Here is a 24965-nt window from a genome sequence, read left to right on the forward strand (position 1 = left end):
GGAACGGAGCCAGGTAAGTGATCTGCCCACCCCTGCCCACATCTCACCTCTCTATACCTTGAGGCATACTCAAGGCAGCATCCAATTTTTTTTGTTAAACTATAACTACAGAGCAAGCTAGAATTAGAATACAAGTCTTAAGATAGAAAAAAAATCCAAAGCAACAATAAAATAGCACAACAAAAGACAAGGAATAGCAGATAATGCAATAAGGGAGTCTAATTTCAAACAAATGAACACCCACCAAAATAAAATGGTCTTAAGGGCCCATTTAAAAGGTGGCAAAGAAGGGGCCATATGAATATTTTCCCATAATAACTGAAAAAGCTTTCTTGTTTTCCTCTTTTTCTTTTCTCCCCCTGGCAGGGGAAAAAAGAAGGGTCTCAGAAACCAAGTAAAGGTCTTGAGCAGGTATATGTGTATATCATCAGAAGATGGAATGAAAAACTGCTGGTCTGGATGAACCTTTATTGATGACCGCATTTTATTCCTTTTTGTTAACTAACCTTTTCCAGCTAGTTATATTATTGAAGGTGTAAGCAATCCAGTCCCCTCCAGATGTTTTGGACTACAACTCTCGTCATCCCCAGGCAGCATGGCCAGTGGTCAAGGACAAGGAGTTCTAGTCCCATGGGAGTTCTAGTCCAACACATCTGGAGTAGGGATGTTGGAGATATCTGCAGTGGATTCAAATGAGTTCATATTCTATTAATCCAGCGGATCAGCTTTTCCAAGTTGTGTGGATTCAGCAAACTAGCAGACCTTTTTTTTTTCTTTTTTTTTTCTTTTTTGTAAAAGTATTTGTAGCAAATTTAGTCAGGCAAATATACATAAAGAAAAAAAAAAACACTGACCAAAAATGTGCATTTTCTCCCACGGGCTACAGTGTGAAAATATGAATTTTGGAGGATTTGTGCATTTTTCATTTTTAAAAAACTTTTGGGGAGATTTGTGCAAATACACATAAATGAATGCACATTAGTGCTAATGCACATTAGTTAATGTGGATTAGCACATCTATGCATGACAGAAGTATGCATTAACACATATGTGAATTAGGACATTTGCAAGTGTGCACAAGTATGCATTAGCGCACATGTGAATTAGCGCAAGTAGAATTAAATTCTCCTACAAAAAATCTGATTCCATCAATGAATGGACTATGGAACAAAAGACGCCTGACAATCCATGAAATACAGATGGAATGGACCTAAAAACATCTGCACATCCCTAATCTGGGGATCACTGGGTTGCCTACTCCTGTCTTAATGCCTCTCTTAATATTTAGTGTTGTATCGAATGTTGTCAAATGACACTGCACTAGCGAGGATCAAATTCTGAACTATGAGCAAGGGAAGAACCCAACGAAAGTTCCACTTTTGCAAGTGGTTCTGTAGCCACTTGCAGATCTTCAATTTACAAAGTGATGTACTAGTGTTTCTGCAAGTGCCTGCACAACAAGAAAATGGCAGCACATTGAATTTACTAGGCCTTAGAAGGGAAGGATTTGATGTATTGCATATTGTACATATCTCTACCAGATGAAAAGAAATCAAATGAGACAATAACTGAACCCTACTCCCCACCCCATCCAGGCAAGGGGACATCTGTAAATGACTGTTGTCAACTGAGAAAGACAAGGAATCGCTATAGCTGCAGTTGTCCTAGGGATACTGAGGTAATCCATCAGACACAATTTATTGTAGTTCTGTTTGTGTGAACAAGTATCCAAGTGCCTCATTACGTCAGTTTCTATCCCATTTAATTTCTGACTGGTAAGAAAGATGTGGCTGGATGTGAAAAGTTTGTTTACACTTGGGAAAATTTGACGGGAAGTATGCAATGAACAACCTCTTGTCAATGTCACCTCTACACTGAAACAGCTTGTACAACCTGTGGGTGGGTAGAAGGTATGAATCATATTGTCTGTTTCACCACTTCTCTTTGCAGACATTGTACAGGCACTAGATAATGCACAATTACTGTCAAAATGTAAATTGTGTCACAAGGAACCAAAAAAATGTACTTTACATGCATTTACATATGTCAAATCATAACATGCATGCACCATCTCTCTCCCCCCCCCCAATCTCCATGTTCTTTGCAAAAGAAAGAATATTTGAGATACAATGGACTTTTGAGAACATAAGACAGAAATCTGGAAAAGCGTGGTTTGACAGATTTCTGAATGGTGCCTGTATATTTAAGGAAACCCTTAACTACTTTTGTGCATTTCTCTCTCTCTCTCTCTCTCTCTCTCTGTGTGTGTGTGTGTGTGTCTGTATTTGACTGAACTCTTTTCCTAGACCATCTATTTCAGTGTTTTCCTTTCTGCAATTCTGTCAGGCCAAATATCAGCTCATGTTTAGTTCATATGTTACCTGGGTGGCACAATTACTATTTCCCTGTGGCTCCAACACATCTTCCATAAGGTGTAACACCAATGACTTGTGAAAGGAGTGGATCACACTGCTCCCTTAAGAAGTGTGAAATGACATGGAGAGAGATGTGCTAGGTGATTTTGCTACTTCAAATGCTAGCTGGGATACAGTTGTGAGGAAAGTAGTAAATATGCTCTCTGATAACATGAACTGTCTGTCAATTAAGTTAAAGACAAAGTAAGACAAAAATATTTACACTTGCAAAAAGATTGACAGCATCAACAAAGCACTCTCTGCTGCCATCACGGCCACCACTCCCTTTCACAATGCCCAGAACTTACCTTGGGGCACAGCAACAGAAGGCAGAGGTGGTCAGCGCTCCCTTTTCCTAGTAGGGACTGGGAGTATAAATCCCAGAATCCCCAGCAGAACACTACATGTATCATTCCCCCCGCAAGGAGAAGGCCCTCATGTGCTATGGCTTGTGCTTCAAGACTCTGACCCTCTGAAAGAGAACTCACTCAGAAGTTGTATATCAATTGTATGAAATCCCCTGGTTGAACATGGGACAGGGTTCCTGTGACTTTAAGCGTTGTGTGTGGTGGAAAAGTTATCTGGTGAAATATTTCCTCACACTGGCATTTTAGTTATGGGAAAAGCTCTATGTGGCAAAGAACTCTGAAACACAACTATTAAATGCCAACAACCACTCCCCACCTCTATCAACAGACCTCCATGAGCCCAACTTGCTTTGAAACCACAGATTTCTGCTCACATGTGATCTGAAAAGTTCCATACATTCTCCTCTCCCCAGTGGCATTGTACATTTTAGCAGACTACTTGCATGAGCTAAATACTCAGAAGAGTGGGGAACGAAACACAGGCACTGGGTTCAGAGTTCTGAGATCATGGTTTATAATGCTGCTGGTGATGATCCTTCTCAAACTATTGGTCATTTCACTTACAGTATTTTCATCCTTTTTGTGGATGGCCATAGTCTGAAACCTTTACAAAATTACGTATGAACGACTGGCATTCATTGTCATGACACTGCATTGTTGTCCAGTTGTTTGTGAGTTTGTAATGCACTCCTACTGTTTCTTACCTATCAGTAATAATCAGCAGTGCTGAGTATACATTTTCAAAAGTAGCACTTGTCAAGATCTACCTAGGAGATCTACTTAGTACCCAGGAGATGAGACAAACAGTGTTGATTGTTCACTGCTAAAATGGAAAGAATCAGAAAAAGCCTGGAGCATGCTCTTGCTAAGCTTGCTGAACAAAAGACATGCCAATCTGAGTCAGGTACAAAGAGAAATTATTCCCTCATGCTTAAAATGCAGGAACCTGGGGTCATCCAATGAAGCTGAATGGCTCTGGGTTCAGATCAAACAAAAGGAAAATTTCTTCACACAATGGATAATTATATTCTGGAGTAAAAAGTAGAGATGTCCGTAACTGAGATAGCATTTAGATTTGGTACGTTCTTGCATACTCGATCTATCAGTGGCTGTCAGACATCTTCACTAAATTGACATTTCAGTGTTTAGAGCAACTGTAACTCTGAGTACCAGATGCTGGAGACAACCCTAGAGGATGCATTGTTTCCCTGATGTTTCTATTTCAATATATATGCATGAACCAATTTAATTAAGTTAGTCAATATGGCACATATTCTATATATTAGGGTTGTACACAGACCCCCCGCTTCACTTCAGATGACAATTCAGACCTTCCAAAGTGGTCCCAATTTGCTTCAGACCAATTTGGACCCCGTCCGCTTCACTTTGCATCCAAATCTGAAGTGAGATTTGGATATTTGAATCACTTTTTTTTGACGTTTTCTCATTGACTTGCATTGGAAAACAGAAACAGCCATAATCTTTTCAGTTTTCAAACTAAATATATTAAATTTGGAGACCTTGCAGCCCCCATGGATGGCATTCTACCTGCCAAATTTCAGATGTAGTTTTTGCACTGAATGGAGTTAAAATTTCATTTTTTCAACAAAAACTCTCAAATCAAAGAGCTGTAACTGTGCTGTACATAAAAAAAGGTTTCTGAACTGAACATGCTGGCCCAAACTATATCTTTCAAGAACTTGACTACATAAATATTCAACATTAAGCATTCCTGGTCTTTTTAAATAACTTTTTTTTTTTTTGCCATCCCTTTGCAAAAGATTCTTTCATTCTAATTATTTTTTTCTAAATTTGGACATTCGTGTTTCATATAACAAAATGTTGGAATGAAGAAAAGCTATAACTTGGTGACATTAGCAATAACGTATTTTAAATGACCAAATTACTGTGGAGTAATTGTTAGTTTATTTAAAAGTGCTCTTAAAACACGTATTTTTCTAAAGACATTACAGTCCAAAAGACTTTTGAGGTCCAAATCCAGTAAGAGTTGATGCTGTCCAAGTAAATTCTGAATTCAATCTTTAGAACAAATCATGACATAAACCTTGCAACTAAACCTAAAATTTGTTTAAGATGGGTTACTTTCACTCACCTTCTCTGCTGACTGTGCAGTTCCAAAAAAGATTGGGATAAAAGCTAACCAAATGATACAGGTGGTGTACATAGTAAATCCAATTGGTTTTGCTTCATTGAAGGTCTCTGGAACCCCTCTTGTTTTAATAGCATAAACAGTGCATGTTACCATTAAGAGAATACTGTATCCAAGAGAACAAATGAGAGATAGATCAGAGATGTCACATTTGAGAACCCCACGGGCATTTTCAGGATCCAGAGTCCTCTGTTCTCCGTAGTCCACTATGATATGTGGAGGATCAATCGCAAACCAGATGAAGACTCCTAGAAGCTGTATGGATATGAGGCTGAAGGTAATCACCAGCTGGGAAGCTGGGCTGATGAATTTTGGAGCAGTGACTGACTTTTTCCCTTGCTCAAATATTCGATGGATTCGGTTTGTTTTGGTGAGCAAGGCTGCATAACTGAAACACATGCCAAGTCCCAAAAAGATCCGTCGCAAAGAGCAGATGCCCGTGTCTGGACTGGCAATCATTAGAAAAGTGATAGAGTAACAGAGGAAGATCCCAGTCAAGAGGACATAGCTTAGTTCGCGCCCGGAGGCCCTGACAATCGGTGTGTCGTTGTGCCGAACAAACGTCACGATAACAAAGGTGGTTGCAATGATCCCAAATATTGCTATGAAGACAGGCACTACAGCCCATGGGGAATGCCACTCCAGCTTGATGATGGGAATAAGCTGGCAGTCGGTGCGGTTGACATTGGGCCTCTTGTCAAAGGGGCACATTTCACAGGTGACCTCATCCACTTGGTAATGGTAGCCCTCGCAGCGCTCACAATGCCAGCAACAAGGCACTCCCTTTACCATTTTCTTCCTTTCCCCAGGCTTGCATGGCAAACTACAGACAGAGGCAGGATGAGTTCGCTCTCTGTTATCCCACTGCATGTCTTCTACCTGTGGTTATATATATTAAGAGAAAAAAATTAATGAGCCTATCATTTTCTCCCATTTATAATATCCTAATCCTGGCCACAGGTTTGTCATAAATCACTTTGTGCTGACAGTACAAATGCAGTTTATCTTGATAAGAAACCCGTTTTTCTCTTATATTGACTTTACAAAACTATTAAACGATTGTGCCCAATAAATCATTCGTGCCACGGGCTTGATGACTGTCATTAGTTTCTATTTACCTCTTTACTGCTGACCAAATTGACATCTGTAAAAAGATTGATCGACTCCAGGCTAGTTTTGAAACAAGACATCCTATAAAAAGGAATTTACAAGCTAATCACATGCAAATATAGTTCTCCAACATTTAATTAGAAATTAATGGCATGTGGGTTTTGAATTAATTTCTATTACAGTAATAGGACAGAGTAAAAATCTCAGTACATTGACCCTGCAAATATCAAGAACTATAAAGTAATAAGTAGGGATGGGGGAGAATTTCTCCCCGAAACTTCGGGGGGGCGAGTGCCAACGTGTTCGGCCCCCCGAAGTAGTTTCGGGGAGAAATTCTCCACACACACCCCACCCCCCGCACCCCCCCGGGACGGGACTTACCTTTCCCGAATGTCCCTCCCGGCGGCGGGTCCCAGCAGCAGTTCGTCAGGTCTTCGACAGTGGCAGAGGCGGCAACCGGTCTTTTGACCAGCTGCCTCCGCCACCATTCCAATAAAAGTAAAAAAAAAAAAAAACAAAACCCTGTGATAGGCTACGTGACGATTAACGTAGCCTATCATGGCTAGATTTGCAAAGTCAGCCGTGATAGGCTACATAAATCGTCACGTAGCCTGTCACGGGTGACTTTAAAAAAAAAAAAAGTGCGTGTGGCTAATGGCGGCCCCCATAGGAAGCCGCCATTCCCGTTCCTTATTTGGTCACTGTAGTCTACGTAAAGATTACGTAGACTACGGCGAAAATAAGGGCAACGCTATTTGCGTTGCCCTTATTTTCGCCGTAGTCTACGTAAAGATTTACATAGACTACAGCGACCAAATAAGGAACGCGAATGGCGGCTCCCTATGGGGGCTGCCATTTGCGTACGCACTTTTTTTTTTTTTAAGTCACCCGTGATAGGCTACGTGACGATTAACGTAGCCTATCATGGCTGACTTTGCAGATCTAGCCGTGACAGGCTACGTTAATTGTCACGTGGCCTATCATGGGGGCGTTTTTTTTTTTAACTTTTTATTTCGCGGGCGAGGCGAGGCGCCTCCTCCCCGGCCTGAATTTTGGCCAGGCGAGGTGGGAAGCCTCCCCCCCAGCCTGAATTTCGGCCAGGCGAGGCGAGAAGCCTCCCCCCCCGGCCTGAACTTCGGGGAGAGCAGCGAAGCGCCTCCCCCCCACTGCGAAGCAAGCTGCGAGACCAGGTAAGTGGCTTTCATGCACTCCTAGTAATAAGTGGTTGTATCTGTGTTTTAGAAGTAAAACCATGAAGCAAGAGAACTTCTTTTACATTTCAAATTTGTCGTGGTACATCCCTGTTGGAGTCTTTCATATTTTCCCAACTATGACAGGGGTAGGGATGGTGGAGAATTTCTCCATGAATCTCCGGGAGGCCGAATGCCAACGCATTTGGCCCCCCGAAATTCTCCGCCACCCCCCCGGGATGGGACTTACCTCCTTCGAATGTCCCTCTCGGCGGCGGTTCGGCGGCTCGGCGGGGGCGGGGGCGGCGGCGGCGGCCGGTCTTCTGACCGGCTACAGCCACCGCCATTACAAAGTAAAGTAAAAAAACACAGACACACACATGATAGGCTACGTAGGGATGGGGGAGAATTTCTCCTCGAAACTTCGGGGGGCCGAGTGCCAACGTATTCAGCCCCCCGAAGTAGTTTCGGGGAGAAATTCTCCGCACCCCCCCGCACCCCCCCCCCGGGATGGGACTTACCTTTCCCGAATGTCGCTCCCTGTGGCGGGTTGCAGCGGCGGTTCAGCAGGGTTTCGACAGGGGCAGGGGTGGCCGCCGCCGCCATTCCAAGAAAAGTAAAAAAAAAAAAAAAAGGCCCCCGTGATAGGCTACGTGACGATTAACGTAGCCTATCACGGCTAGATTTGCAAAGTCAGCTGTGATAGGCTACGTAAATCGTCAAGTAGCCTATCACGGGTGACTTAAAAAAAAAAAAAAAGCGCGTATGGCTAATGGCGGCGCCCATAGGTAATCTTTACGTAGACTACAGTGACCAAATAAGGAACGCGAATGGCGGCTCCCTATGGGGGCCGCCATTTGCGTACGCGCTCTTTTTTTTTTAAGTCACCCGTGATAGGCTACGTGATGATTAACATAGCCTATCACAGCTGACTTTGCAGATCTAGCCGTGATAGGCTACGTAAATCGTCACGTTGCCTATTACGGGGGCGATTTTTTTTTTAAAAAAAACTTTTTATTTCGCGGCCGGGCGAGGCGAGGCGCCTCCTCCCCGGCCTGAATTTCAGCTGGGCGAGGCGGGAAGCCTCCCCTCTGGCCTGAATTTCGGCCGGGCGAGGAGGGAAACCTCTCCCCCCGGCCTGAACTTCGCGGGGAGCAGCGAAGCGCCTCCCCCCCACCGTGAAGCAAGCTGCGAGACCAGGTAAGTGACTTTCCTGCACCCCTAATCACGGCTAGATTTTCAAAGTCAGCCATGATAGGCTACGTAAATCTTTACGTAACCTATCACGGCTAGATTTTCAAAGTCAGCCGTGATAGGCTACGTAAATCTTTACGTAGCCTATCACGGGTGACTTTGAAAAAAAAAAAGGGCATACGCAAATGGCGGCGCCCATGAGCGCCGTCATTTGCGTTCCTTGTTCGGGATGTGGTAGTCTACGTAAAGATTTACATAGACTACGGCGAAAATAAGGGCAACACTATTTGCATTGCCCTTATTTTCACCGTAGTCTACGTAAATCTTTACGTAGACTACTCCTGCCCAAACAAGGAACGCAAATGGCGGTGCCCATGGGCGCCACCATTTGCGTATGTGCTTTTTTTTTCCCCCAAAGTCAGCCGTGATAGGCTACGTAAAGATTTACGTAGCCTATCACGGCTGACTCCAGGCCAGGGACGCAAACAGCGGCGGTTATGGCCGCCGCCATTTGCGTCCCGGCAGGAGAAGACCTTTCGTGGCTGGAGAGGCAGGGCGCTCCCCCCCGGCCAGAATTTTGGCAGGGAGGGACGGGCGCCTCCCCCCCACCCAGAATTTCGGTGGGAGGGACGGAGCGCCTCCCCCCACCATGAAGCAAGCTTCAGGATCAGGTAAGTGACTTTCGTCCATCCCTACTAACATGTATTAATAAACATTAAAGGTTTAGCCAACAAGGAATAGTAATAATAATCCCATAATGATATTAATAATAATCCTAATAAAAGGGGGGGAGAAGTTTCAGGTGCCCCAGAGGTCTTCAGTGGTGAGCCCTTGGGCAGTGGGTTGCTGTTTCCCTCACCTTCAGCTGTTTGGGAGCTGGGTGGATAGGTAATTTCCAGTTCCATTACATCAATCCCTTATATCAGGGATAGGCAACCTGGTGCCCTCCAGATGATTTAGACTACAGTTCCCATAAACCCTGACCATTGGTCATGTTGTCTAGGGCTAATGGGAGTTGTAGTCTAATACATCTGGGGGGTACCATGTTGCTTGCCCCTGCATTATATCAAAATGTTTTGAAAGCAAAGGTGGAAAATAGTCAAGAAATGCACAGGCCCCTCACACTGTTTTTAAGAAACTGTATGAAGAGCAATGAATGGACCAGAGACAGCATGACAAATAACAATATGATGCCCATTAATCCCTCATTTACCAAGGGCATAAAGCAAATCCCATTGAGTCTACTAACATAACAGGCTTCAGTTCAACTCCTGAGTCTGCAGAATTTCTATTTTTTTAAAAATCCTCCATTATAATCTAATATATTCCTGTATGTGCACAAATTACATTTTCCTAGAAAATTCATAGCTGAGTAATTAATTGAGTAATTAATCCTTCCCACATTTCTAGAGTTCTCCATTTGGTATATAAGCAAATATTCATGCTGGGGACAGGCTGAAAGCTGGAAGTTAAGAAGGCTGTAGCCTTGGCGAAGCATATTGTACAAAGACCCTGGTTCCAGAAAGCTGCACAACCCAGGCTGCTTACGTGGGAGCAAATCCCACTGAAAGTGGGACTTGATGCTGAGCAAACATGGATAGAATTGTGGTGCAATTTTGGATTTCTTTTCTATTTGCCTGGCAAATACTTCTGCACCTCAAGGGATTTTCCTTTATGCTATGACACTGTGGGGAGGGGAAGAACATTCAAAGAAAATGGAACAGAGGCTCCAGTAAGCATGCCTAAAAGAGGTCTTGGGGTTGTGGAGAGATCCCAAAGCATATCCTTGCAATTTTAATAGGCATGTGCAGGAAACATCCACTTGGAGGGGAAACTGCTTTACTGCTCGCCAAGCAGTGGCCCCCAGGGTAACCTCAAAAATAGATACTGGTAAACCAGTTATCTACTCCCAAATACTAGACTTTGTATCTGGTTTGCGTTTGCTTAATCATGGTCCCAATTACGGATGGGTAAATCTGTCCATTTTGGTTTCTCCCACACTCAGATTGTTTTGAACTCAAGTTCTTTCTCTCCCATTTATGAAGAAATTTGAGGCTTTCAGTAAGTTCTTATCCAAAGCGAACCAAACTGGAGCTACTGCAGAATGCAGCAGCTCGGCTGTTGTCAAGAGCTGCCCCTTTCCAGCATGTAACTACTTTGCTGAGGGAACTGTACTGGCTGCTTATTGAGTACCGGACCAGGTTTAAGATATTAGTACTAGTGTAGAAAGCCCTAAACAACTTGGGATCAGGATACCTGAGAGAGTGCCTTCTTCTTTACCAACCTGCCCAGTCACTGAGATCATCGGAAGACTTGCTCTTGGTGGTTCCACATGGACCTATGGCCCAGTTGGAGACTACCAGGAAGAGAGCCTTCAGTGTAGTGGCCCCTTTCCTATGGAATTCCCCACCTTTGGAGGTCAGGCAGATGCCAACGTTGTGTTGCTTTCAACGCCTCCTGAAGACATTGTTATTTCAAGAGGCTTTTCCTGAGTGACCAGCCGTGGTTTATTATGTTTAAAATCTGCTCGTTTAAAATGCTTTAATTGTTTTAATTATGGGGTTTTATTCTTCTATCTTGTTGTTCACCACTCCAAAATTTTTGATGTGGAGTGGTATATAAATATTGTAAATAAACAAGTAAATAAAATTCTCATCCATCTGTACCAGCCAAATTCAATAGGTACCACTATTCCCAGCATGGAGAGGACCATGTTGAACCTGCCAGCCATGTAGCTCTTAGAGATGAGGAGCCTGTCAGAAAAAAAGAGGTGGGAACCCTAATTCAGCACCACAAACATGGTTGAAGAACAGGGATTTAAACACAGGCTCTCCACACCAAAGCACTAAAAGCCCTCTGCACAGATAGATGAATCTCTTAAGTTTCACTTTCTCTCACATTATTTCTTTTTTAAATCAACTTCTTCCTGTCCCATTTATGAAGAAATTTGCAAATTTTGTCAAGTTATTCTAAAAGAGGAGTTGGGTCCTCAGTTCCCCCCCCCCGCCAACTATCGTTTATTGGTTTCCCAACTTTTGTGTAGTTTTTTTGCCCCATTCTAAAAGATTGACATGCCTCTCCTAAGGTTCAGTTACTAGCAGTAAGAGGTTTAGGCTACAACAGGCTGGTATTTTTGGTATTTTGGCCGCACCCTTTGCCCCACACACCACTGTGGAATGCAGCCACTGAGAGTGTCTCCAAAACTGAATTTGGCTCTCTGTCTGAAAGAGGTTCCCCATTTCTTGTCAGGCCAAAAAACACGCAAACTGAACAAACATCTCACTTATCTCTACACCAAACTACAGTTTCTTTTAGTGCTGTGCTGACAATTTCAACTCTTCCATTTTCAGCATTTCGGGGGTGGGGGGAAGAAAAAATGAAAACTTTGGAGAAAGAGGCTGGGAGAGGTGAGAATTTCAGAGAATTCTCTCTTGGGGAGGGGGACAGGGTTTCCACATACCTTTTTAAGTGTAAGCCATTCTTGTGGGATCTTCTTTCTATTTTTTAAATTATTTTTGTAAAAGAAAAAACACACCTACACTTGCAGGAGCTCAGAAGGCCTTTTCTCCAGCCTGGCAGTTCTTTCTGAACTGCCAGGAGACCCCGTGACCTCGCCCTCTCCAATAGGCATTCAGGAAGAACTCCCGGTGGGTGAAGAGGCCTCAGATCCTGGAAGTGCAGCAGGTGTTTTTAGAAAGGTAAAGAAAAAGAATAGACAGAAGGCCCCTCAAGAATTGGCTGCACCTAAAAAAAAAAAAGGTATGTGGAAACCATGTCCCCCTCCCCAAGGTGAAAATGCTCCCCCTCCCTGTGAAAGAGGTAAAAAAAAAAACCCTCTTTCTCAGGGAGAGAAAAAGTCCCCCCCAAAGAGGGCAGGTTTCAGCACAGCACTAGTTTCTTTGGTATATCAGGAGAGCATGTGCTTTTTCCACTTTAAAAGTCAATGTCCTATGGGTTTAGTTTGTTTGTTTTAACAATAACTAAGGAGCAGGAAGAGAAACACTGAATACCAGGCAATTCTTTTTGTTGCTCAGCCATTGAGGTGAATGAAGTAAGCATGATATCCATTTAATCTTCTACTACGCAGTATTTCACAAAATTTCATCCAACTATTGTCATTGCACTTAAGGTAAAGGATGCCTCTTGGAATGTTTGCAGTTGTTAAATACACTTTGAAATGTCCCAGAGGTTACATATTCCAGTGGCAGCAAAGGTAATAAATCCCCATCTCGAGAAGGTCAGTAGTAATGATTCATATAATAGTTTTCATTCCAGTGCCTCTGACAAATAAACTATGTAACACATAATTCATATTATGACACCCTACTGGTATAACTGCTGGAAAACATTCTGGGTGAACAAGATTGCTTCTAATTTCTGGAAATAAAGGGTTTCAACAGCCCTAGGCTGTTATGTCTTGGAAAGATTAAAGACTAAAATGTGGAGTTTTGTGCCTCGAAATGTGTGAATAAATATTGGAGATATGTAATACTGGTGGTTGTATTTCAGAAAGGGTGTGTGAATTGTGATATGTCATGCTCACATTCAGTTTGCATAACCTTATGAGGAATTATATGCTTTCTTTTCCCAACTTTTAATCAAAAGATCAACAAAAAAACCCCTTACCATTTACATGAAATGATTTTGTTAAAAAGATGAGTTCAATTTTTCCTTTTTGTAGATTAAATAAATAATGCTGACTAATCCTTGTGCACAAGTTGAGAGGAGACAGAGAGATGGGATGATTGGCCCTTTCCTCGGCATCATCCTATTAATAGGTTTTTGTAGGACAAAATGGAATATGGAAGGAGCGCCAGCTGCTGAAACTGCTAGCAAAGATGGCATGGTGATAGATGTGGAAAGGGCCTTTCTGCACATATCTTTTTAGTACCAGGAGTAGGGATGGCGGAGAATTTCTCCCCGAAACTTCGGGGGGCTGAGCGCCAACGTGTTCGGCCCCCCGAACAAGTTTCAGGGAGAAATTCTCCGCACCCCTCCCGCACCCCGCACCCCCCCCGGGACGGGACTTACCTTTGCCGAATGTCCCTCCCGGCGGCGGGTCCGGCCGGCGGTTCGGCGGGTGTTCGTCCGGGGCGGGAGTGGCAGCCAGTCTTTCGACCGGCTGCCGCCCCCGCCATTCCAATCAAAGAAAAAAAAAACGCCCCCGTGATAGGCTACGTGACGATTAACGTAGCCTATCACAGCTAGATCTGCAAAGTCAGCCGTGATAGGCTACGTAAATCATCACGTAGCCTATCACGGGTGACTTTAAAAAAAAAAAGTGCATACGGATAATGGCGGCCCCCACAGGGAGCCGCCATTCCCGTTCCTTATTTGGTCGCTGTAGTCTACGTAAAGATTTACGTAGACTACGGCGACCAAATAAGGAACGCGAATGGCGGCTCCCTATGGGGGCCGCCATTTGCGTACGCGCTTTTTTTTTTAAAGTCACCCGTGATAGGCTACGTGACGATTAACGTAGCCTATCACGGCTGACTTTGCAGATCTATCCATGATAGGCTACGTTAATCGTCACGTAGCCTATCATGGGGGCGTTTAAAAAAAAAAAAAAAAACTTTGGAGTTTGCGGCCGGGTGAGGCGAGGCGCCTCCTCCCCGGCCTGAATTTTGGCCGGGTGAGGCGGGAAGCCTCCCCCCCGGCCTGAATTTCGGCCGGGCAAGGCGGGAAGCCTCCCCCCCCAGCCTGAACTTCACGGGGGGAGCAGCGAAGCGCCTCCCCCCCACCGCGAACAAGCTTCGAGGACAGGTAAGTGACTTTCGTCCACCCCTAACCAGGAGGCATGTTGGACATGGGTTGGGGAGTGTCTCCCCCTGAGTTAGGTGCTTTCTTATTTATTTATTTTATTTCTTTAAGGGATGTAGATACTGCTTACCATATCTGAAAAGTATATCTAAGTGGTTTAAAAAGAAAGATTAAAATACATTGTAATAAATACAAAAACATTTATATAAAACATTTATAACAAGATTAAAATCAAATACTCAGAACACCATAATTAACAAACAAACCAGGCAGAACAATCACAGAAGTCCTGGGCAAATAGATGGATTTTTAATTGGCCTTTAAAACAAGCCACAGTTGCCCCCTCCCAAATACCAGGGGAGAGGACATTCCATATGGTGGGTGCCACTATGGAGAAGGGCCATTTCTGGGTTGCAACAAGATGGCAATCTACAGATTGCATTACAACCAGCAAGATCTCCTCCCATTAATGGTTGCACGTGTCTATATTGGGGAAGGTGATCTGCTAGGTGACCTGGTCCCAAGCTATTCAGGACTTTATATGGCAACAGCAAGACCTTGAACCTGGCTCAGTAGCTGATAGGTAGCTAGTACAGTTGCTTCAACACTGGTGTAATATGTGCTCAGCCAGGCACCCAACTCAGCACCTTGGCTGCTGCATTCTGCACTAGGGATGTATGAGAATTAGGGATGGGGGAGAATTTCTCCCCGAAACTTCAGGGGGCTGATTGCCAATGCATTCGGCCCCCCGAAATTGATGGTGAAATTCTCTGCCACCCCCCCGGGATGGGACTTACCTTTCACGAATGTCCCTCCCGGCGGCGGGTCCCGGTGGCGGTTCGTCGGGTCTTCGTCAGGGGCGGGGGCGGCAGCTGGTCTTTCGACCGGCTGCCGCCACCGCCATTACAAGGAAAGTTAAAAAAAAAACCCACCCCCGTGATAGGCTACGTAAGAATTAACGTGGCCTATCACGGCTAGATTTGCAAAGTCACCCGTGATAGGCTACGTGACGATTAACGTAACCTATCACGGCTGACTTTGCAAATCTAGCCATGATAGGCTACGTTAATCGTTACGTAGCCTATCACGGGGGTGGGGGGTTTGGGGGGGGGGTTTTCGCAGCCGAGTAGACAGGGCGCTTCTACCCGGCCTGAATTTCGGCTGGGCGAGGCGGGAAGCCTCCCCCCCCTTACATGAACTTCGGGGGGAGAAGCGAAGCGCCTCCCCCCCACCGCGAAAAAAGCTGCGGTACAAGGTAACTCCCTTTCGTACATCCCTAACGAGAATGCTGTTTTTGCTCACAAAACAGGTCAGCATGCCCCATTCGAAGCCCTGAACATAAGCGTGACCACATGTCTATTGAAAATATTTGCAATTTGTCAGACACGTGCTCACATTCATCTCATTCCCGATTCCCAGTTCGATTTGCACAAATTCCCTCAGTAGACCGAATCAGGTCCACTTTAGTCTATGGAGTACATCTGCTCAAATTTGGGAGATTTGCACGACTTTCCCATTTGACTGCTGCTCGATTTGCACAAGCAGCACAAGTTTCCTGTTTGTGCAGAATGAACAGCGATCACAAATGTGAACAGGAATCAGGCACAAGATGAGTAGTGAGACAATGTTTGGAGAATCCTGGGGATCTCAAACATCACTCATTTGCCCATCCCTGTTCTGCACCAGCTGCAGCTTCTGGACCAAGTAAAAGTGTAGCCCCACATGAAGTGCATTACAGTAATCTAAACATGAGGTTACAAATGCATGGACTACAGTGGCCAGGCTATCCCTGTTCAGGAAAGGGCATAGCTGACATACCAGTTAGAGCTGGTAATAGGTGCTCTTTGCCACAGAAGTCACTTGGGCCTCTAATGACAATGCTGAATCCAGGAACACCTTGAAACTATGTACCTTTGCTTTCTGAGGGTGTGCAACCTCATCTAGAACAGGCAATCTGTAATATGGTGTGCCGAAACTTCCAATTCTTCCATTTTTGGCATTTTGGGAGGGGGCGAAATGAAAACTCTGGCAAAAGAGGTTGGGAGAGGTCAGAATTTCAAACTTTCTCCTTGGGGACAAAGACAGGTTTTCAGCTTAACTTTTTAAAGTGGAGGTGGTGCCTGAGGGGGTCTTCTTTCTGTTTTGTTGTTGTTTTTTTAAATACACCCTGCACTTGCAGGAGCACAGGATTCTTCTCCAGCCTGGCAGCTCCTTCTGAACTCCCAGGAGACCATGTGACCTCACCTTCTCCTATAGGCACTCGGGAATGGCTCCCAGGTTGCAGAAGCTTCTTTGCAAAGGAAGAGCAAATGGGGATTTTAGAGCTTTAGAAGAATTCAGTTCTTGTTTGCTGCAACACAGAACAAGCAAGGTAAGAATTTTTCTAAAGCTCCAAAAGTCCTGTTTGTTCTTGTTTGCAAAGTGTCCCCAGGACTCTTTTGCAAAGCTTCTGCAGCCCAGGAGTTCTTCTTGAATACCTATAGGAGAGGGTGAGGTCATCTGGTCTCATGGAAGTTCAATAAGTGCTGCTGGGCTGGAGAAGCCTTTCTGTAAAGAGTCTCATGCTGGGTGCATTTTTCAAGAAAAATAAATAAATTAAATAAAAAAATAGAAAGAAGATCCTTCAGCCACCTCCCAAACTTAAAAACATACTTGGAAACCCTGTCCCAGTCCCCAAAGAGAGAAATCTTCGAAATTCTCCCCCCGCCTGTGAAAGAAACATAAAAAAGCAATGCCTCTTTCATTAGGGATGTACGAAAGTCACTTACCTTTTCGAAGGGTGACTTTTGTGGTGGGGCGGAGGCGCTCTGTCCCTCCCCCCAAAATTCTCCCTGGCCAGCTCCACTCCACAGCGACTCCGCGGAGCTGCCACCCGGGGCCGCCTGCAGCCGAACATCTGGCCGCTGGGCAGCCTGCACAAGGACGCAAATGGCGGCCACCGTAGCCTCCGTCATTTGCATCCCTGTATTTTGCCATGATAGGCTACATATATATTTACGTAGCCTATCACGGCAAAAAAAAAAGTGGGGGAATGCAAAAGGCGGCTACAGTGGCCGCCATTTGCGTTCCTTTTTTTTTTTTGCCGTGATAGGCTACGTAAATATTTACACAGCCTATCACAGCCTCTGCAGGGACGCAAATGGCATCCCTGCATTAGCTGCGATAGGCTACGTAAGTATTTACGTAGCCTATCACAGCTATATTGAAGAAGTGAATGGCAGCCGCAGACGTGGCCACCATTTGCAAAGCAGTGCAAACGGCAGCAGGTAAGTGCTCTGTTTCACGTGCCTTTCGTGGGGAGGGGCGGGGGCTTTATTCTGCCACGGATTTCGGGGGGCTGAATGCACTGGCATTCTGCCTCACTGATATCTGTGGTGGAATTCTCTGACATCCCTATCTTTTGCAGGGAAAGAAAAACAATCCCAAAATAGTGGGAAGGATTTAGCACAGCATTAATCTGTACCATATCCATTGGATCATTGATAGAGATGTGCTCCCATCCATCACTGGCTCACATTTCCACCAATGGCAGTTTTTTTTTACTGGCTGTGGGTCCTGAGATCTGGATCAAGACAGTAGTGGGGGCAAAGGGATAAAGACCCACTCCATCAGGCATTACCCCTACTTTGGATGTTGTCAGGCGCCTTGGTCCTTTCCCTTCACAATCACACACTCCAGGGTACCAGGTTTCAGGCTCACTACTTTGTTAACGACCAGGCTCTTTACAAATGCAAATCCTCAGAGACTCTCAGGCTACAAAGGAAAACAGCTACTCCACACAATTACGAATATCAATAAAGGAGCCAAGTGAGAATCAGAGACATTGCCGGCAGTTTGAAACAAGAACTTGCTGGCCAGAATAACTTAGGGGGGGATGCCCCTCCCTTACAGTTGTGCCCTCCTACATAGGCTATCATGCATAGCCAACCAGGTGGAACGTCTGAGCTCTGCCTCTAACTTTTCCCACTTCACTCTGTGCCAGACTCTAGCATCTTTCAGGTCACACCCTGCACTCTCCTCTTCCTCCAAGACTTGAGTTCTTATGGGGGAGGAAAGGGGGGCCTTCAGGTTGAGCCATCTGTATGCCAAGTTCCTGAAAAGAATGTCTTTTCATATCTGAGCTCTCTAGGGAGGAAACCTTCCCCGGTTCTGGCTGTTCCCATTCTGAGCTGCTAACCATCTTCACATGCTCAGAATCATTCCTGACAGATGTGTGGCCTACAAGGCTGCTATTTAATAAAGAAAAAAAAACAAGCACCCGAGGGGCCATCATGTGATAAATGTCATGAATACTTTGGCCCTTAGTTGCTAGGGATGAACGAAAGTCACCTTTAACGAAATTTGATTCGTGGTGGGGGAAGGCGCTCCGTCCCTCCCCCCGAAATTCTGGCCGGGGGAGAGGCACTCTGTCCCTCCCCCAAAATTCTGGCTGGGGGGGGAGGCGCTCCATCCCTCCCCCCCGAAATTCTGGCCGGGGGGGAGGCGCTCCATCCCTCCCCCCTGAAATTCTGGCCAGGGGGGGAGGTGCTCCGTCCCTCCACCCCCGAATCCTGTCCGGCCGGGCCGCAAATGGCGGCAGCCGTAGCCGCCGCCGTTTGCGTCCCTGCAGTCAGCCGTGATAGGCTACGTAAATGTTTACGTAGCCTATCAGGCTTGAGTTAAAAAAAAAAACCACGCATACTCAAATGGCGGCGCCCATGGGCACTGCCATTTGCGTTCCTTATTTTGGCATGTCTAGTCTACGTAAACATTTCCGTAGACTACGGCGAAAATAAGGGGAACGCAAATAGAGTAGACGCTATGCTATTTGCGTTCCCCTTATTTTCGCCGTAGTCTACATAAATGTTTATGTAAACTAGACGTGCCAAAATAAGGAACGCAAATGTGTATGCGTGGTTGTTGGTTTTTTTACTCAGCCGTGATAGGCTACGTAAACATTTATGTAGCCTATCACGGTATTTTTTTAAAAACTAGCCCTGATAGGCTACGTAAATCTTTACGTAGCCTATCACGTTGTTGTTGGTTTTTTTACTGAAAATGGCGGCGGCAGCCGGTTGGAAGACCGGCAGCCTCCGCTGCCGAACCGCCGCTGGAGCCGCCACCACCAGGAGGATTCACCCAAGGTAAGTCCCGTCCCGGGGGGGGCGGGGGGGCAGACCGTTTTGCCACCAATTTCGGGGGGCCGAATGCGCTGGCATTCGGCCTCCCTGAGATTCGTGGCGAAATTCTCTGACATCCCTAGTTGTGTCTAAGGACCCATTAGATAGGTCTTTAGTTGTAAGTAAGTTTCCCTGGATTGTCCCTGGCTTCTTTTATTTCAGAAATGTCTGTGGATTCTCCAAAGTTTTGAACAGAATTCCATGCAAGCAAGCCCCCTAGAATTCCCTTACTTTATTTCTGTTTTAGACATGTTCTAAGTGACCAAAACTGAATATAAAGGAACACCTTTCAAAATCTTTTCTCCCCTTTAAATTGTATTAGGACAAGTTTACCAGAAAGTTCTTGGCATTTGGCTTTCTCACCATTTGAAACAGCATAATAATAATAATCTAAGTATTAGCTTTGATTTAAAATTTGCTCTAGTTTACAGCCCTGAGAATTTATAAGCTAAACATAAAACATAGACCCCCCCCCACCATGCCATTTAATGAGAAGAATGAGAGGGTCAAGACAGACCTTCCAAATTAAGTGTGCCGTTTGATCTTTAATGGCAACGCTAATCTTTTATTTTGTGCAAACTGAACTGACGGGAGGGCGTGGGCTCAGCATGTTGTGCATGGAGGTTAACGATCACATTCACCTTCTGGACTCTGGTACAACCATTAAATTGATTGGTAGCATGGTCCGCATATAGAAAGCAAACACAATAACCTTACCAATAGGCAGCCTGTTATGTTTAAAGAGATGCATTTATCTTAACGTACGATCAGATGCCACTATAATGAACATGCCAAGTAAAGGCATGTTTTCTCCTCCTCAAGGGTGGAGTTTGAAATGGGGCTTAAAAATGCTAATGTATTTACTTATTCCATTTATGTCCTTCCATTCTTGCATGGACTTCAAGGAGGTGAACATGGTGGGCTGGATCCAGAATGTGTTTCTCAGTGATAGAAGGGTTCCTTCCATCCACAGGGGCCTTCTGAACCAGCTGTGGAAAGAGGGGAAGATGATCTTTGTCAATTCCCCCTGTCCCTGCAGTTCTCTTTGTCCCCCAAATCTGCTCTGAGAAGTTAGGGGACCTTTCAGAACAGTGGGGGAGGTGGCACTGGGGGCTGTTGAGAGAGGGGGAATTGGTGAGGTTCACTCTCCCCCTTTCCACCAGTGGGAGCATTCTGAGTGGAACAGTGCTCAGGGAATGTTCCCATTGATGACAAGGAAACTGGGTCCAACCGAGGCAGTCTTCCATCCAGGTATGGATCAGCCTGAATCTACACATACCTGATGTTATCATAACTATTGGTGCCCACTGGTGTCATGTGTACCAACAGTTATGAAAACGGTATGATAATGGTATAACTCCTATGGGTAGATTCAGCTTCAGATCCAAACCTGCTTAGCTTCAGTATGATAGTGGTGGAATCCTGTGCCTTCAGATAACGCCCTGACCTGACCAAGTCCTACATGTTATTTTTGCTTCTATTAGAAATAGATTTTATATGGTGCTGCTTTACAACCCCTGTATACGTCGTATTCAGTCTTAAGGTCTAGCTGCCTTGAATGAAGCAACAACAGATTTCATGCATTTGGAACAAATATTTATTTTAGAATTTATGTTCTCTAATTTCTAATTTCAGAAATTAGGTTGCAGCTACTAAAGCAAATATACTTCATTATAACTGGTTTTTTTTAAAAAAAAAATATCATTAGATTTCATGTACAGTACTGCAGTGCTTTTATATCTCAGCAAACAGACTGCAGGTACATGCTAAAATTGCAAATACCTAACAGGGCTGTAGACAGGAAACAAGTCAAGGGCAACCAATCCATCAGAATGCAAGCAGAGCCAGAAATAAAAACTGTCAAGAATCTGGATTGACAGTCAGTTTCATTACTGTATTTGCCAAGGTTTCTAAGAATGGTCACAGTCCCTCCACCTGATGTGTATCTGCTGAATGAATATTAGTCATGATATACTGGCTTTTCCTCTGTCTGGAGGTAATACTCCTGGTTTGGTCTTCATCCCTTGCTACATGTGAATTAAATATGATTCCATTTGCAAACAAAACATGCATCTCAATGATGCTCTTATTCTAAACCTCCCACCAAAAAAGCACTAACATGGAAAAGATACTATCTATATTTGGCATTCCAGAAAAGAGGGGCTCAAGGAGTGATCCTGTTTCTCCTGGACTGGCCAGACATGGGATCGTGCTGGAGAGCCCTCAGCAAGATGGAAAGAAAGAAAGAAAGAAAGAAAGAAAGAAAGAAAGAAAGAAAGAAAGAAGTGTACAGCTACAGAGACAAAACCAGAGGCGAATGGTGGGTGTGTGAAAGTACCCAAAGAAGCTTTGACCGAGTCTAATCACTGTAATGAGAATCAAAATACAATCATTAATCTTCTGTCTACAATTGGATCCACTAGAAATTCATGAAGGCTGAAAAATTATACCCACTTACCTGGAAGTAAGCCACATTTAACTCAGCTGGATTTACTTCTGAGTACACATGTATAGCAGGTATGTGGAACCTCAGGCCCAGGTGCCCAATTCAGCCCTCTGGGGATGCCCACAAGTTCACACCCCCTTTCCTAGCTCCCCCTTTTCCCTGACCATGAATCATTTGGTGGTTTCCTGATTTTGCGCCATTTTTTCCCCATTCTAAAATGCTGAAATGTCTCTCCTTTAGCTAGTGGCAGTGAGACCTTGAAATTAAAATATTCTGATACTTTTGGTAGTTTTGGCTCTATCCCTTTTATCTTTGGCCCTGCCCACCACTGGAATGTAGCCCCTGAGAGCTTCTCTGAAATAGTGTTTGGTCCTCAGGCTTAAAGAGGTTCTGCACTCCCAGATGTATAGGATTGCACTGTAATATACTTTATTAAACATATAAACATTTGAGAAAATATAGTAGAACTAACAGTGCATCTTATTTTTAGGGATAGACAGACCCACCTCCATCTGATTTTGGTGGGCGCCTGCTGAAGTGCTGTCCCCACTCAAGCCCCCCCCCCCCAGACCCGTGCTCGAGCCCCCATGAGCTCAATGAGCTGCCTGCACTCACCCTGGATCCTGTACGTCAGCACCTGCCATTTTCCTGAGCTTTTTTTTTTTTAAAAGAGTTCTTTAAAAATGTGCATATTTAAATATGTGCAAATTCGGGCTGGGGAACGTTGATATACGCAATATTGGAGGCATAAATGGGCCATTTATGCCTCTAATATTGCATACATAATATTCAATATTAATATTAATATTGCATAGATAATATGCAATATTAATATTGCATAGGGGAATGTCAGGGAGGGCATGAGTGGGGGCGAGTGAGGCCAGAAGCTCGGCAGGTGTGGTCCAGGGGCGCAGGCAGGGGGAGCCCGACGGACTCCCTGACCCACTCGGGCACCTGTGCCATTCATACTTATTTTTGCTTTCTTTTTAAATTTTATGATAATTCTTAAACCTTTTTTTAACTCCAAGTTGCCCTTGTTGAACTCTCATCAATTTTACTAAAATGGACCTTTGATCAGGCAACATTTGAGAGCTTTTTAAAGATCTAATACATTGAACATACTAAAATTTTAGCATTTCCCTTCAAGCAACCATTTCACAACTCTTTAGAATTCTTTTTCCATTGTGAGGACTCTGTTTAGTCTCAAACCAATAGAAAATAATATGCCAGGCTTTTCATTTTGCAATTCTCTATTAAAATTAGTTTCAATATCCTTGTGACAGAAATTTGATTCAGGCAAAACACCATTTACAAATTTGACTAATCATAGAATCATAGAATCATAGATTAGTAGGGTTGGAAGGGCCCTACAAGGCCATCGAGTCCAACCCCCTGCTCAATGCAGGAATCCAAGTCAGAGCATCCCTGACAAATGGCTGTCCAGCCTCGTCTTGAAGGCCTCCAGTGTGGGAGAGCCCACCACCTCCCCAGGTAATTGGTTCCATTGTCGTATTGCTCTTACAGTCAGGAAGTTTTTCCTGATGTTCAGCCGGAATCTGGCTTCCTGTAACTTGAGCCCATTATTCCGTGTCCTGCACTCTGGGATGATCAAGAAGAGATCCTGGCCTTCCTCTCTGTGACAACCTTTCAAGTACTTGAAGAGTGCCTCCCCTCAGTCTTCTCTTCTCAAGGCTAAACATGCCCAGTTCTTTCAGTCTCTCTTCATAGGGCTTTGTTTCCAGTCCCCTGATCATCTTTGTTGCCCTCCTCTGAACTCTCTCCAGTTTGTCTGCATCCTTCTTAAAGTGTGGTGCCCAGAACTGGACACAGTACTCCAGATGAGGCCTAACCAGTGCTGAGTAGGGGGGAAATAGTAGTTCCCGGGATTTGGAAGCAATGCTTCTGTTAATGCAGCCCAAAATAGCATTTGCCTTTTTTGCAGCCACATCACATTGTTGGCTCATCTTCAGCTTGTGATCGACAACAATTCCAAGATCCTTCTTGCTTGTAGTGTGGTTGAGCCACGTATCCCCCATCTTGTAACTGTGCATTTGGTTTCTTTTTCCTAGGTGCAGAACTTGGCATTTGTCCCTATTAAATGCCATTCTGTTGTTTTCTGCCCAGCGCTCCTGTCTATCCAGATCACTTTGAATTTTGTTTCTGTCTTCCAAAGTATTAGCTATCCCACCCAATTTTGTGTCATCTGCAAATTTGATCAGCATTCCCTGCACCTCCTCCTCCAAGTCATTCATAAAAATGTGGAAGAGCACTGGGCCCAGGACTGAGCCCTGCGGTACCCCACTCATTACCTATCCCCAGTTTGAGAAGATCCCATTGATAAGCACTCTTTGAGTCCGATTCTGTAGCCAACTGTGGATCCACCGGATCGTTGTTTCATCTAGCCCACTTTCAGCTAGTTTGCTCATCAGGATATCATGGGGCACTTTGTCGAAAGCTTTGCTGAAGTCGAGGTATATGATGTCTACAGCATTCCCATGGTCTACAAGGGAGGTGACTTGATCAAAAAATGAGATCAGATTTGTCTGGCAGGACTTGTTTTTGACAAATCCATGTTGGCTTCGAGTAATCACGGCATTGTTGTCAAGGTGCTTCCAGATGGATTGCTTTATGATCTGCTCCAGAATTTTCCCAGGGATTGATGTCAGACTGACTGGTCTGTAGTTCCCAGGTTCCTCCTTTTTACACTTTTTGAAGATAGGGACAACGTTAGCCCTCCTCCAGTCATCTGGCACTTCCCCCGTCCTCCATGATTTCTCAAAGAGAATAGACAGCGGTTCTGAGAGTTCTTCTGCCAGTTCCTTTATGACTCTAGGATGCAGTTCATCTGGCCCTGGAGATTTGAACTCATTCAAAGTAATGAGGTGTTCCTTGACCATATGCCTGTCAATCTCAAGCTGCAATCCTGCCCCTTCAGCCTGTACTTCGCCTTTGCCAGGGGGGTCATAGACCCTCTTTTGGGAGAAGACTGAGCCAAAGTAGGAATTGAGCACCTCTGCCTTTTCTTTGTCATCTGTTATCGTTTTGCCATCCTTATTTAATAGCTGAACCACCATTTATTTCCTCTGCCTTTTACTATGCACGTAGCTGAAGAAAGCCTTGTTGTTGTTTTTAACATCCCTTGCTAACCTCA

General features: G+C 44.6%; 1 protein-coding gene across 1 annotated transcript in view; it reads right to left on the reverse strand.

The window, feature by feature from the left end:
- The window catches only part of GRM8 (glutamate metabotropic receptor 8), an 832708-nt gene that overhangs the window by 51897 nt on the left and 755846 nt on the right, over window positions 1-24965 (reverse strand). The window contains exon 8 of the mRNA XM_084810899.1: window positions 4896-5831. Within this exon, the coding sequence (XP_084667025.1) occupies window positions 4896-5831 (936 nt within the window). The remainder of the gene's footprint in view (window positions 1-4895; window positions 5832-24965) is intronic.

The sequence above is a fragment of the Heloderma suspectum genome, chromosome 7 (genome assembly GCF_057233095.1).
Source record: "Heloderma suspectum isolate Gila_16-S chromosome 7, 16-S_ref, whole genome shotgun sequence".
NCBI classification, from domain to species: domain Eukaryota; kingdom Metazoa; phylum Chordata; class Lepidosauria; order Squamata; family Helodermatidae; genus Heloderma; species Heloderma suspectum.